Here is a 15,060-nt window from a genome sequence, read left to right as displayed (position 1 = left end):
ATTCTTTGATTGCGCTCTAAACTTTTTTCCTGAGATAAAAGTACAGATTTAAAATTTTTTTTTAATCTTTGAAGAATAAAGGTCCTATCATAAAATAGTTCACCCTATCTGCTCTACCTCAGTGTGTAATCATGAAGTTATGTAAAGCTAAAATTAATCACAAAGAAAACCCCAAAGATTTGAAGGTTAGTGTATCAACACTGAACCAGTTCATTTGGATATTAAGTACAAGCATTAAACCATAGCATAGTCTATGGATAACATGCATTTTTATATTGTAATAATTATGTTGCTAGAGAACAGTGGTATTAAATTATCATTACCAGAACTGAAAATTGTTTATTTTATATTTATAATACTTTTGACATGTTTGAGTTCACTTCCACTTCAAATAATAAAAACAATAGTGCACAGGATTCAATGTTTTGGTTTGTTAATTAATAAATATTGACAAATTTGGGGAAAAGAGCACATAGTAGGTAAAGTACTTGGTTTAAAATATCTGAAAAAAGAGATCTATTACAGGATAGTTTCATTAAAATCCTTTCTAGGGCTTCCCTGGTGGCGCAGTGGTTGAGAGTCCGCATGCCGATTCAGGAGACACGGGTTCATGCCCCGGTCCGGGAAGATCCCACATTCCGCGGAGCAGCTAGGCCCGTGAGCCATGGCCGCTGAGCCTGCGCGTCCGGAGCCTGTGCTCCACAACGGGAGAGGCCACAACAGTGAGAGGCCCGCGTACCGCAAAAAAAAAAAAAAAAAAAAAAAAATCCTTTCTAACTAAGAAGATCCTTCACTCTTTGCATCATCACAGAAAATCAGAAAGAGGTACATATTACCATTGCAGCATTAACCTTGAGAAAATTCAGATTCTGCATTACTTTAGTAACCAAACCAGGTTACCTGCACAATAAATAAAATGTCTTAAAACCATATGGATCCTTTATTTCAGGGATAAGCACTCATTTGAAAAATTAAAATAGGAAAAATAATACTACTTAAAATGAGTTAAGTGCCATGATCAACATAAAAATTTGGAATTTGCAAGAAAGTAGAAGAATGTATATTTTCTAATTAAAAGATTAATAAGGACTGCTTTCTTCACACACACACACACACACACACACACACACACACACAGAAATTTCCCTAAAGGTTTATATAGAGTTAACTATTAGCTAATGAGGGTAGGGAGACAATTAATGTATCCATTAAAAAAAGCTCTATCTCTAAATATGATTCCAAAATTAACTTGTCAGGTTAATTCATTGGATGGAAAGGTGTTGAGTACCCACTGGGCACTAGGTACTTACCACTGTGAGACAATAAAAAATACTGCATTGGAAAAGGACATTTTTAACATGATTACATCTCAAACGTAATATGCTTTATGTGGCTAAGAAGTAATTAATTATATTTAACACATTCAACATACAGAGCAAAATTCTGAGCAATCAAAACAATTATACACTTGAACAACTGATTTTTAAAATTCCACTCACTATTCCCTTAAGTTGATTTCTACTCTGGTGCTCTTTCCCAGTTCTAAAAAAAGAGAATAAAGAAATTTCCTAAATACGCCCTAATACAAAAGAACAGAAATGTAAGAGAAGGGATGTATTAGCTCTTGAATCCTTGTTTCCATTTGTTCTCAAATGTGCTTCTAATGTTCAATTTTCTCTTCAAAGAAAATCTTGATTTAGAAGAACAAAAAGTACAATCATCTTTAGCATTTAAACAAGTATATTGTTTAGCTCTTACTAGAGTTAGCAAAAGACTGAAACTGAGAAAAAAATATTATAACAAATCTTTATTCTAAGTTATATAATGCCATTCACCATAGTAATGATCTGATACTTTGGTATATGACTTTTTAAAATAAATATTACCAACAGGTAGAAAATTTTCCTTTGCTGTCTTAAGACAGCCCTTGGGGGAGTTTTTAGCAGTGTGTTTGCTCGTAACTTGAGTGTTGACTTAAATAAATGTCACTTCTGTCACTTAAATGATATTCTTATAGAAGGGTAATTTAATTGAGAAAAGAAAAATGCCATACTGCTTCTTCCTCCCAAGAAAAAAGGATGCATTCCATTCCTGAAGGGTCTCTAGCTATCTACCTATCTATCTATGTATACATATATACATATTGATATAGATACAGATACATATACACATATGTATGTATATATGCCCAACAAAGGTTGACTTTGAGATCTCTCTTCCTCTTCTTTCTGATTCATTATTCTCAGTGTGACCCTCAAGCTGTACTGCCTATCACATTTATTCATTCATCAATGAATAATTGAGTACCTGAATGTATTGAGTACCTTCTGCATGCTTAGCTTTATGTCAGATGTAAAGGAAGATACAATATATACGTATAACTGAATCACTGCTGTACACCAGAAACTAACACAACATTGTAAATCAACTATACTTCAATTTAAAAAAAAAAGAAAAGAAATATAAGACAGTCTCTGCCCTCTAGAATCTATCTCTTCCAGCCGCAAGATAAAACACAATATATTATTAAGTAATTTATAAGACTAGTGCCAAAATCAGTGGTACAGATAATATGCAATTTATACTTATGCAGAATTTTAGAGTTTCAAACACTTTCTTGTATTTAATCCTCAGAACAATCTTGTTAAGTACACATTATTAGCCCCACTTTTGCAGTGAGGAACCTGACGTTCAGAATTTTAAGTGGTGTGCCTCAGTCAATAGATTATGAGTGGAAGGAAGAGTCAAGACACGAGCCAGGGTTTTCTGATTCTAAGCCCAGTTCTCTTTTCAATTACAGCACAGGAAACCAAGGACTGAGGTACTTAGGGCAGCAGCCAGCCTTCTGCTAGACGTGAAATTAAACTGAACCTGACAAACGTCCAAATTAATTTTATTCTGCAGATATTTGTATTTCAGTGTTACACACACAATCCAACTACCATTTCCTCAGTTTTAATGCTTTTTACCTGCTCAATAAGAGCTTTGCTCTCATAAATGGAGATGTCAAATACAATAAAAATCTGGCCTAGTGGGATCGTATAAATCTTAGACCATAAAAATAAATCTTAAAGGTCTGGTTTCAACTAATCCTTACACATTTTGTTTCCCCTCAGCGCCAGAGAGTGTAACTCGCCCCTACCCTTTTCTACGATTCCTGCTCCACACAACCACCTATTTTAAGATGTCAATGACTGACCCTACCCCAAATTCCACAGGTTCACCCCAGTCTTACCACCGGACCCCAGCCCCTACCCAGACACCTCCCCCTCCTTCCCAATGGTTACGATACCTAATTCGAGTTCTGCAGGTGCAGCCGCTATGCTGTTACACAGCACTGACAAAAGATATGACCTTTCGATTCCGTCCTTGGGGACCTCCCGCTGGCCGCGCAGCGTCGGTCCAACCCCGAGAAAGGGGCTCCCGGCTCGGGAACGAAGCCACGGGCAGCACACAGTCCGAAGCGATGCCTCTGACAACTAGAACGATGCTGGGCGGCTGGGCGTGCATCACTCCGCCTCATACTCCTGCCAACTGCAGGGGACTTGGTCCGGCAACCAGTCCATCCCACCTCACAGGTAAGTCCGTGCCAGCCGGGCCTTACGCAGGACCCTGATGACAGGTCCTTGACGGCGACGTCTGAAGCAAAGCCAAGGCCTCCCGCCCCCAGTGCCCATCGCAGCCAACCTAAGACCCCCTAGACTGGACCGCAGAGAAGCGTTTCTATGGAAACCCCCTAGTGATCACGTGACGCACTAGGAGGACCAATCGCCTTTTACCTCTGCCCGCCGCACCGCTTTCCGCCCTCCCTCCTGCCCCGCCCCCTCCCGCCCCCGCCTCCTTCGCCCCGCCCCGCCCCTTTCTTGCAGAGAGGCCGCACCTGCGCACTGCGTCCAGCGCGCTCCCTCCCTGGTACGCTCCCCTTGGAGGAGAGCAGGCGCGGCGTAGGAGGCTCAAGAAGAGCGTGAGCCTGAGGAGGAAGGAGCTCGGCCAGCGCGCAGGCCCAGAACCACCCGAGCCGCGACTGCCCGCGACGCCTCTGAGCGGAAGAGGGAAGTGAAGGCGCCAGTCTGCGGGTTCCAGCTGGGCTGGGCTTGCTAAGGTAGAGACAGCACCGAGAGGAGGCCTTGGCCACCGATCCGGATCGGGATGTCGAAGAACACGGTGTCGTCGGCCCGGTTCCGGAAGGTGGACGTGGATGAGTATGACGAGAACAAGTTCGTGGACGAGGAAGACGGGGGCGACGGGCAGGCCGGGCCCGACGAGGGCGAGGTGGACTCCTGCCTGCGGCAATATCCTTCTGTTCGCCGGCCTCCCCACCCCACCCGACCCAGCCCCTCTTACGGGCCCCGGCTGCGGGCAGGGCGTGAGGGCGGCGGGCCCCGGCCGGGCACCGGGTTTGGAGCTGCCCCTAGCACCCCCGTCTCTTTGGGTCCCCGGTTCTGAGAGGGCAGGGGGCTCTCCCATTTCTACCGAGTTGCCCCGAGACCCCAGGGTCCCGCCCTCGGAAAGTTGCCCTTCCTGGCGCGCCGTCCACGCCCCCGATTCCTCAGGTTGCTCCCGGAGTTCTCGCCTCCCGGGAACCCGCGGTGCAGGCCGCGCCCTCGCGGCGCTGGTGCTGGACAGTCGGGCTGTTGCTGAAGTTGTCCTTCCAGAACCGTATTTACCGGAGTCTCATTATCACCCATGTCTGATTGGGAGGAACGGGCATCTTTCTTCAGTGATGTTCTTTTCATTGTGGTGTAGTTTTGTTTTGGCCCCGTTAGGATAGTTTACTTCATGCTGGGAGAGATGGGGTGGTTTGCAGAATTGAGGCCCCTCTGTCCGTGCCCTTTTTTTTTTTTTTTTCATAAGAGAAAGGGATTTGGCAAAATATAGATTGCACAGAATTTGTTAACCGGGGGAAAGGTAGTGAGTACAAAACCACCAAAACTGCCCAGAAGGAAGCTGGGAGCCTTTCACCTGTTAAGCAAAGGGCAATAGAAAGAAAACACGGAATGCATGTAGAGAATCCTTGGAAATATTTAAAATAAACCCCAGTGAATAAAATAGAAAGCGAATCATTTGTACAAAACAGAATCATTTTGTAATGCTGGAGTCGTTTCCATTTAGTTAAAATGTGGCTGTCAGTTCCTGGTTGTTGTTTCTGCATATTTAAATATTCATTACTTTGAGGACGCATTTGCATCAGATCTCTTTTAGTAAAATGTAAATGTTGCAATAACCAAAGCTGTAGTTTTAGAGATTCTCAATTGCTGAATTCACTCCTTTCTAATTATTCTTGGATGTATTCATAAGATTAGGAAGCCTTGTTAGACTCTTTCCTCATCAGTGTCCTATTAAATTAAATGGGGAAATGTATGAGTGAAAATATTTGGTAGCAGCCATAGCTGGTCTTAGAAGTACCTAAAATACAGCATTAGACATTTATCAACATACAGATGTTTCTTTGGTTTCCATGACTTTCCCAATCAGCTGTTGCTGTTTTGCATTATTTAAATACTTAAGTGTTTGAGGTCTTATAAATGAGCCAGTCTGCAAAAGGCATGCTTCTCTAGAAATCCATTAAGCCTTGAAAATAACAGCCTACCACCAACCATGGGTTTTTTTGGTCAGACCTTTTTCTTCAGAACATAAGTGGTGAAGATTATTCTGTGTAAAAACATTCTTGGTGATGCATAAATGATGTTTTGTGAGACTTAACTTACTTTAGGTGACATGTGATGACTCTTAAATGGTACTGCTCTATCCATATAGTGAATCTTCTTTTTAATCAATTCATCTTAAAATATAAAGATATTGTCTCTTCTACTCTTGTTACAAGAAGAGACAAACCCTGTTCAGGCACTACAGATGGAGGAACAAGTGAACTCTGTGGTTTTCCTTTTAGGGGAATGCCTGTGTGTTCTGACGGTCTAATTGGCCTTCTGTTTCTCATACTTGCTAACTCACTGGTGCTTTCTAAGTGAGACTGAATCTAATAGGTGTGGCCTAAGACAGTTTGAATGATATCTATTGAAATATGAGAGAAAATATCCAAAACAGAAAAATTAAGCTGCCACCTAAGTGTCATTGAATTATATCTTCTATAATGCCTCTTTTCATCCATATTGAGAGATTGCTCATGTGTATCATTCAGATTGCTAGAGTAATCTGCCCGTACTTTCTACCAGCATTGCAGTTAATATAGAATATAATTCTAGAGTTTGGTCTTTATTTTTCCACTTAGAATCACATAAAAAGATGTATTTTGGTTGAGGATAGGCTATTTCATTTTGATGCCTAATAATTCTGATATATATTTTAGAATTTTAAAAAATATCACTCTGGATAGTGTTTGCATATGTGTCTAACTGGAAAATGAAAGGTTATCAAGGTGTTCAGTTACTAATTAGAACAAAGGATGAAACAGTTTTTGCTTTATTTTTTAAAAATTGAGTGTTCTCTTTTGTTTTCAGTATTTTACCTATGATGGACATCCTTGAAACCAACATGTTGAATTTTCCAGTATTGAACATAGCAATCATACTAATTTTTCTTTCTATGCATAATGTCAACTCTTAAGAACCAGTGGTTCCTGGGAGTTACAGCGCTTTCCTGAAGGCTGCCCGTTTTGCTATCCCCTTAACCACCATCACAGGAAACATGACAGCTGCCCTACAGGCAGCTCTGAAAAACCCCCCTATCAACACCAAGAGCCAGGCAGTGAAGGTGAGTCACAGACAACACGCGTTCTCTGCTGATATCTGAGCATTCTTCCCGAAATCCTCTGAAGCGTCACACAATCAACAAATATTTTAACTATTTACTATCTTTGACATAGAAGAGCTTACAATGTAGTTTGATAGGTAGAAAATTTATATATGAAAAAATAGCACTCTAACACTGAGTTGTGACAATCCTGCATGGTAGACACACTAAGTTCAAACATTGGAGAGATCTGTGTGTTTTTAAATTTGCTTAAATTCAGGTTGAATTTAAGCAAAGCCTTGAAGAATAAAACTTTCACAAAATAAAGAGTTTCTACTTGCTTTTTAAAGATTTTTTTTTAATTCTACCATTTTCATAGAATTAAATTCTAATATTTAATTCTGTTAAATATTATAGAAAACTCAGAAATGTGAGGGAATAAAAAAGTAATCATCCATAATCCCACCGCTGACCATAGATAATGATTACTTTTTGGTGTTGCTATATGCTTATAGAGTTTTTCTATGAGTGTTTTTTTTTTTTTAATGAAAATGGAATTTTATAACCATTTTCAACTGCATAGCAGCATACATGAACGTCTTTACTTGGAAATAAGTTTGTTTCTGCAATATCTTTTTTAATGGCTGCATATAGATAATGCTGCAGTTTAGTTATATATAATCTTTTGTCATATATTTAGATAATTGACCTTTTTTTCTGTCATAAACAGTACTGAAATGAACAGTTTTTGGTAAATTCTTAATTGTTTCCTTTGAATAAATTTCTAGAAGTGAATGCCTGCATTTTAGACTGCACATTTTTTTAAGGCTTTGGTACATATGGTATTGCCAAATTGCCCTTCAGAAAAGTTGTGTAATTATATTCCCTGTAGCAGTCTTTCAGTAATTCTTAAGAACCTATTTACTTATTTATTGTTTAAAATGAAGCCCAGAGCATTGACCCCACTGTCCATAGCTATTCATACATCCTAGGAGCCCCAAGAATCTCCTTAGTTGAATACTAGTAAGTAATAACTTAGGTAAATGCATAATAATTATCTAGGCCACATAATCTTTTATAAGGGGAAATATTTCCTTGGTTTTTAAAAGTGAGTAATGTCATTGAAATTTCAGTTTTACCCCCTTCTGCTTTTATATGGGTGGTTTTTTATCATAGCTTTGGATGGGAGGTTATAGCTCTGGGTGCAAGGATATTTTTCTAAATAGGCTAATTGCATAGTCTTTAAGCTGAAGATAACAACAGGTGGTAGAAACATACTGTAAAATCTGACCAGTTGGAATGCTGAAGGTATCACTTTGTGTTGAATAGAAAGAGAAACGTTGAAAGGGGAAATGAAGTGTTCCCTGTGCTTGGCTTGAAGGGTAAAAAAATAACTTTGCTGTTGGAGCAGCCTTTTATCAAAGAAAAAAGATCATTATGAATGAAGATCACTATATCATATCTACAGTCAAGTGACTATAGATATGAAACAAAATAAGTTTTAAAAACTTAAATTTTTGTTTATTAATAACTTATTTCTGAAGAATGGTTGATGGTAGAACTGCAATTTAGTTTCCTCTTTTTTTGTTTTGTATTTTTTTTTAAGATCAAGAAGTGAAATATATTGATTTAATAAATTGATAACTTATCACATCTGTCTGTAAGCAAATCCTTTCGGCTCTACCCTCAAATATATCAAGCATCTGTCCACTTCTGACCACCTCCACCGCTACCATGCTAGCCAAAACCGGCCTGTCTTATTGCAGTAACTTCCAGACTGGTCTCCCTGCTTCTGCATCTGCCTTGTCTCCTGCTCTCCCCGCCCTCCTCCAACCCCACTGCCCCCGGCTTATTCTCAACATGGCAGCCAACTGGTCATGTTAAAGTGTAAGTCAGATTATATCCCTGTTCTTCTCAGAACCTCCCAGCATCTTCTCATCTCTCCGACAGGAAGCCAAAGTCCTCACAAGGGCCTGCAGGGCTTACGTGCTCTGTCTTCCCACTACCTATCTGACTTCCTGTCCTCCACTCTGCTCCAGCCACCTTGGGTCTTCTTGCTCTTCCTTGAACACACCGAACACACACTAACAGCAGTTATCCTTTTCTCTGTCTGAAATACTTTCCTCAAGTACGCCACAATATCCTCTTTCCTTCAGGTCTTTACTCAAATGTCACATTCTCAGTGTGGCCTTTCTAAAACTGTAACCCCACACACAAAAATGAGTCTAAATGATGTTACTTATTTACCCTCAGGATCGAGCAGGCAGCATTGTCTTGAAGGTGCTCATCTCTTTTAAAGCTAATGATATTGAAAAGGCAGTTCAATCCCTGGACAAGAATGGTGTGGATCTCCTAATGAAGTATATTTATAAAGGCTTTGAGAGCCCCTCTGACAATAGCAGTGCTATGTTATTGCAGTGGCATGAAAAGGTAAGTTATGAATTATACACTTATATGACTGATTCCTTTGTAATAGAGAATAACAATGACAGCCTCTCACCTAAATAACTATTTTGACTTTTTGGTTATACATCTTTGCTATTACAAATAAATGCATGAAAATGAAAGTTTAGATTTATGCTTACTAGCCTTGGTCTTAAGAGACGCTGATATGCAACACTTAAGTTTATTCGGTAATGATTATTATTTATTAAACACAATCTTGAACTTCGAACTAAATCAAAACTTTGAAAAGAAAATAAGTAATAAAATCAAGAATTCTTTAACAATGGCCAAAAGGTGGAAACAACACAAGTGCCCATCAACAGATGAACAGATAAACAAAATGTGACACATACATACAATGGAATATTATTTGACCAAAAAAAGGAAGTTCTGATACATGTTACAGCATGCATGAACCATGAAAACATGCAAAGTAAAATATGCCAGACACAAAAGGACAAATACTGTGTGATTCCACTTATATGAAATATCTAGAATAGACAAATTCATAGAGACCAGAAGTAGATTAGAGATTACCAGGGGCTGGGGAGAAGGGAGAATAGAGAGTTATTGCTTAATGGGTACAGAGTTTCTATTTGGAGAGCTGAAAAAGTATTGTAAGTAGATAGCAGTGATGGCTGTACAATATTTTGAATGTAATTAATGCCACTGAATTTTACATTTAAAGATGGCTAATGTGGCAAATTTTATGTTATATTTTACCACAGTTTAAAAAAATGAAATCGGAGGTGGGATCAAGAATTCTTACTTTTTTTTTCTCTTTTCATGCATTTTGTTTTGCAATGTAAGCAGATGCTAGTATACTATCTAACCCCCGCCCCCCAAAAAATAATGGCTAAGGGGAATTTTTAGCTTCAGGTAAAAAGTTGGTAAGGTAATCTTTAATACCCAACTCTTATATTATATTGGTATAGATGTAAGCAGTGTAACATTCAAATAGAACCAACCACGGGTAAGGTGTATATTCGCTAACATCTTACAGTTACCAAAACTCAGCTTTTCAGAAGCTATTATCTTGGTATCTGAGTAAAAACACACATGTAAGCTATGAATAGGTAGCAAAACTTGCTGTTTTACCTGGATCAAGTCACTTTATTCCTCATACACTGTCAGATATAAAGAGCTAACATTTATGGATAGGATTATCATACCTCCCAGTTTTCCCAAGACAGCCCCAGTTTATGCCTGTTGTCCCAACATAATTATGAATAGTTCCCTTTTACTCTACAGTGTATCAGTTTGGAGAATAATTGATATAGTCATCCTATTCATGGAATACTTTTTATTCACCAGCTGCTGTACTTTTGGTTTATGTTTCATGTGATCCTTACAACAGCCCTATGAAATATATAAATATCTTTATCATCCTCAATTTACAGATGAAGAGCCAGCATTAAAACCTATCAGCCTAGTTTCAGTATAGTTTCAGGATTATAGCAAACATTGAGCAGTTACTGTATTCTAAGCACTTTATAAATATTAACTCATTTAATCCTCATAAAAATGCTAGGACAGAATGCTTGCTATTCCCCTTTTGTAGACTGGAAAACTGAGGCATGTGTTAAGTCTTCATTTCTTCCTAACAGTCACCAGTTTTTGACAGTCTTACCTCCTACATACTTCTCAGATCATCCACTCAACCATCTCTAACATTTTGTTGCTATAGTTTCCTAAACTGGTCTCTTGGCTACAAGATTTGCCTCCCTCAAATCTGTTCTCCACCCAGTTGCCAGAATGCTGTCTCTAACTTCCAGATCTACCCTTGTGAATCACCTGCAGAATCAACTCCAAGTTCCAGGTCGAGCCTCATCTTCCATGTTGTTCTTCCCCTTATGCTCCATCAGTAAGCATAATAATGTGTTTTCCCTGAACACACCATAATGTTTCACACCTCTATGCCTTTGCTCATGATTTTCTCTCTGCCCCAGTGCCTCTTTACCCTTTATGTCAGTCTGTCACCTACTTATCCATTTAATGTATCGTTTTCTCCAGGAAGCCTTCCCTCACCATTTCACATTCCTCTATGCCCTCAGGTTGGGTATATGCCCCTCCTTGTGCTTTTATAGCACCCAAAGCATAGCTCTGTCATTTCATGTGTTATATTGTATTTAAATGATTTGTTTATATTGTCTGTCTCTTCTCAGTAGACTCGAATGCTGTATTTGTTCACTTTTGTACCCCCAGCGTCTAGCACAGTACCCAGTACACAAAGGTATTCAGTGTTTCCGACTACAAGTAAACCAGGGCTTCAGATTCCTAATTCTTAGTCATGACTTCCAATTTTCCAAGGCAAAATCAAAGTTCCTAAGTTCTTAGCTATTAAATAGTATTTTCTTAACTTGCAAAAAGAAAAATCTGACAAACTGACTAGTCTAAACGGAACTTAAAATGGTTGATCCCAGTTTGAATTTCTTCCTGACACTGCTGAGAGCAGAACGAATGTCCTAAATTTATATTTGAGCACCTGTTTGCGGCAAAAACATCATGCTGCAGATCTTTAAGAACATATTATTATTTGAAAACAACACACTAGAATGTAAACTAGGATCTCACTAGAATGTAAGCACCTGAGGGCAGGAACTCTGAAGGTTTTTTTTTTTTTTAATTACTGTATCCCCATTGCTAAGAACAGTGACTGGCCCATGATAGGTGCTCAAGAAATACTTGTGAAAATTAGTGAATCCAAAATCAATTGCTGCACACATTCTTCCTTTAAGAAAAATATTTTTGGAAGCAACCTAAGGGTCCATCATCAGATGAATGGATAAAGATGATGTGGCACATGTGTACAATGGAATTTTACTCAGCCATAAAAGGAAACGAAATTGAGTTATTTGTAGCAAGGTGGATGGACCTAGAGACTGTCATACAGAGTGAAGTAAGTCAGAAAGAGAAAAACAAATACCGTATGCTAACACATATATATGAAATCTAAAAAAAAAAAAGAAGGTTCTGAAGAACCTAGGGGCAGGACAGGAATAAAGACGCAGACATAGAGAATGGACTTGAGGACACAGGGAGGGGGAAGGGGAAGCTGGGACAAAGTGAGAGAGTGGCATGGACATATATACGCTACCAAACATAAAATAGCTAGCTAGTGGGAAGCAGCCGCATAGCACAGGGAGATCAGCTCGGTGCTTTGTGACCACCTAGAGGGGTGGGGTAGGGAGGGTGGGAGGGAGATGCAAGAGGGAGGAGATATGGGGATATATGTATACGTATAGCTGATTCACTTTGTTATACAGCAGAAACTAACCATTGTAAAGCAATTATACTCCAATAAAGATGTTAAAAAAATAAAAGTAGAAAGAAAAATGTTTTGCTTGGTGTGAGAATTGAGCCTTTATGATTCTGCCAACATTGACACTTTGGTTTGTGTTTAGGCACTTGCTGCTGGAGGAGTGGGGTCCATTGTTCGAGTCTTGACTGCAAGGAAAACCGTGTAGGCCGGCGGGAACGGATATCTCCCATGGGGTGGGAGTTGCTGGTACAAAGACCAAAACAACCAAATGCCACCGCTGCCCTTTGGGTAGCATCTGTTTCTCTCAGCTTTGCCTTCTTGTTTCCTTTTCATATCTATAAAGAAGAAAATTACATATCAGTTTTTCTTTAATGAAATTGGGATAAAGTAGAAGAAATGTTTCAACAGGAATGTCTCATTCTCTCAAAATGATTTCAGTGATGTGTATACCAGTCTGTACATAGAGTAATTTACATTCAAGTTTAATTGTGCAATTGTTAACCCCTATTGGCTGGTGTGGGGGGTTTTTTTGTTGTTTGGTTTTTGGGAGCTGTTTTTTGGTTTTGTTTTTGACTAATAGTGAGAAATTTAATCAGAATATGAGGCCGGTTTCCTAACTCATTGCTAGCCAGGAAATGATCTTTATAAAAAATTTTTGAGAGACTGGCAGCTATTAACATTGCAAAACTGGACTATACCCTTATTTAAACAAAATGTGTTTCTGGAACAAGTGGTGGCTGAACACCACAACCAAGTTCCAACTCTGTTTCTGCTTGCCTCCAGATTCTGTGAGTTTAAGTACGCTTCTTCCTCTCAGCATCCAGCAATCGTGGCCTCTTGATTTCTTTGTGGTCACCCAGGGTACAGAGCAAGGAATCTTGCTCTACACAACTGTATCTGTAAAATGCCAGACCCTGTTTGGCATGAGCATAAAATTTTTTTTCTAATAATATGGCCCTATTTGGGGAAACTACTCCAAAACAGGAAGGATGTGGAAACTATGATGTAGTTGAAACTCTGGGCAGCCTCTGAATGAAATGCTATTTTCTTTAGAATTATAGTAACTGCCTTCGACATTATGAGGTATATAACTAGTATTTAATATGTCCTATAAATGTCTTCAGTGTTTTTTAGGGTAATTATTGGGATCTCAAAAGATTTGGTTAGGATCCAGACACATACACATTCTGTATTTTAGCTCAATGTTTTTTTTAAAAAAAGAAAATGCCACACATCAAAAAGTATTCACTTTGTTGGACAGACCAAATTGGTTCTCAAAAAATGACCGGTGCTTATGTAAAAATAATTATTCGGTAGCTCTAAAACAAATCACCTGAATGCTTATGACCATGAGGGAAATCAGACTGTATCTAGTATTTACATTAGACACCAGTGTCATAATCACTGACTTGTGTGGAAACTGGTGCAGAAATTCTGTAAACTCTTTGCTGTTTTTGATACCTGCTTTTTGTTCTGTTTTGTAAAAATGATAAACTTCAGAAAATAAAATGTCAGTGTTGAATAATTTATTTTTCTCTTACTTTAATACTTATGAATGCATAGTTAATGAAGAGGAAAGAGTTCCTGTTTTACCACCAGGTTATTATACTCTTTGACAACTAATTTTGTGTAGAAGGTTTATAAAACTACTTTATTCAAACATAAGGTAGTAGAGAAGAGGAGAGAGTCATTAATAAATATTAATAATGAAGCCTCTGCAGTGATTCCGTAGCCCTCTGGATGTCCGCTGAACACCTGTAGTGTCACTGCTCAGAGACCTAGACTAGATTGTGCAGATGAGTCCAGCAGCTGCAGTCGTTTATTCCCAGCTTCTGAACTCTTTCTTACACCTCACATCTACTGTCCTTACCTACTCAAGGCAACCTCCGATTGCCTTCCCACTGCACCTGGCTAGATTCCCACTTTAAAGCTTTAGAAACTTGCAGGCAATTCAGAGGGCTATGAGTAAGAAAAGCTAAGCTATAGGTATTAGAGGTGGTCAAATAGGTATAACATAACCACATACAAACTTTAAAATGAAAACAGAAGTGATATTGTAGTACTTTTTCATAAAATTCGTCTTAACATCACTTTCATGACTATAGTGTTGGGGAAAATTCCGGAATTCCGTATTTTATAGTCACAGGAATGGGTGTATTCGAAATTTGCCAACAGCTTTACTCAACGGAGATAATTAAAATATGTAACAGAACAGCACAGGGGCTGAGTCAGAACGGACACCAGCTGGAAACAAGTGGCTCAACTGATGCATCTCGGCTAAATGTCAGCCCAGGTGATACTAACTGTGACACCGCACCCGTCGTGGTGGAGAGAGGGGGTATAGTCGGCATGAATTGTGGAAAACAGATGTAAATGCTAAGGGACACTCTGGACACCCATTCCCTTCTACTTGAATCTCAGTGGTTTGTTTTTGCCACTTTTAAAGGGGAAAAAATGGCACACGTACCCTTTGTTGGTCATTCAATAACAGTACCGTTTAGGTAACTGTTATCGAATGTCATACTTGATACTTGATAGTAAGTTTGATGATGTGTTACAGCATTCCGTCAACACACAGGTGAAATTCATCTGTATATGGGACAATTTAACTGAATATTTTTTAAGCATGAACTGTGTTCCCCATGATCACAAAGGACATAGTG

General features: G+C 39.0%; 1 protein-coding gene across 1 annotated transcript; it reads left to right on the top strand.

The window, feature by feature from the left end:
* Positions 1–3,921: 3,921 nt before the first annotated feature.
* On the top strand, positions 3,922–13,924 carry ARPC5 (actin related protein 2/3 complex subunit 5). The gene is made up of 4 exons (XM_082666457.1): positions 3,922–4,293; positions 6,640–6,711; positions 8,944–9,120; positions 12,540–13,924. Exons 1-4 carry the CDS (start codon positions 4,150–4,152, stop codon positions 12,600–12,602), a joined length of 456 nt encoding a protein of 151 aa, XP_082522583.1. The 5' UTR covers positions 3,922–4,149; the 3' UTR covers positions 12,603–13,924.
* Positions 13,925–15,060: the final 1,136 nt, after the last annotated feature.

The sequence above is a fragment of the Grampus griseus genome, assembly GCF_964374135.1.
Source record: "Grampus griseus genome assembly, chromosome: 1".
Taxonomy (NCBI): Eukaryota; Metazoa; Chordata; class Mammalia; order Artiodactyla; family Delphinidae; genus Grampus; species Grampus griseus.
The sequence above is the reverse complement of the archived record's forward strand: the minus strand, read 5'-3'. Positions and strand labels throughout refer to the sequence as shown.

Coding starts and splice junctions, on each gene's coding strand:
- ARPC5 (XM_082666457.1), top strand. CDS start 4,150: ATGTCGAAGAACACGGTGTCGTCGGCCCGGTTCCGGAAGGTGGACGTG. Junction 4,294..6,639: donor TGGACTCCTGCCTGCGGCAA/TATCCTTCTGTT, acceptor ACCACCATCACA/GGAAACATGACAGCTGCCCT. Junction 9,121..12,539: donor TATTGCAGTGGCATGAAAAG/GTAAGTTATGAA, acceptor GTTTGTGTTTAG/GCACTTGCTGCTGGAGGAGT.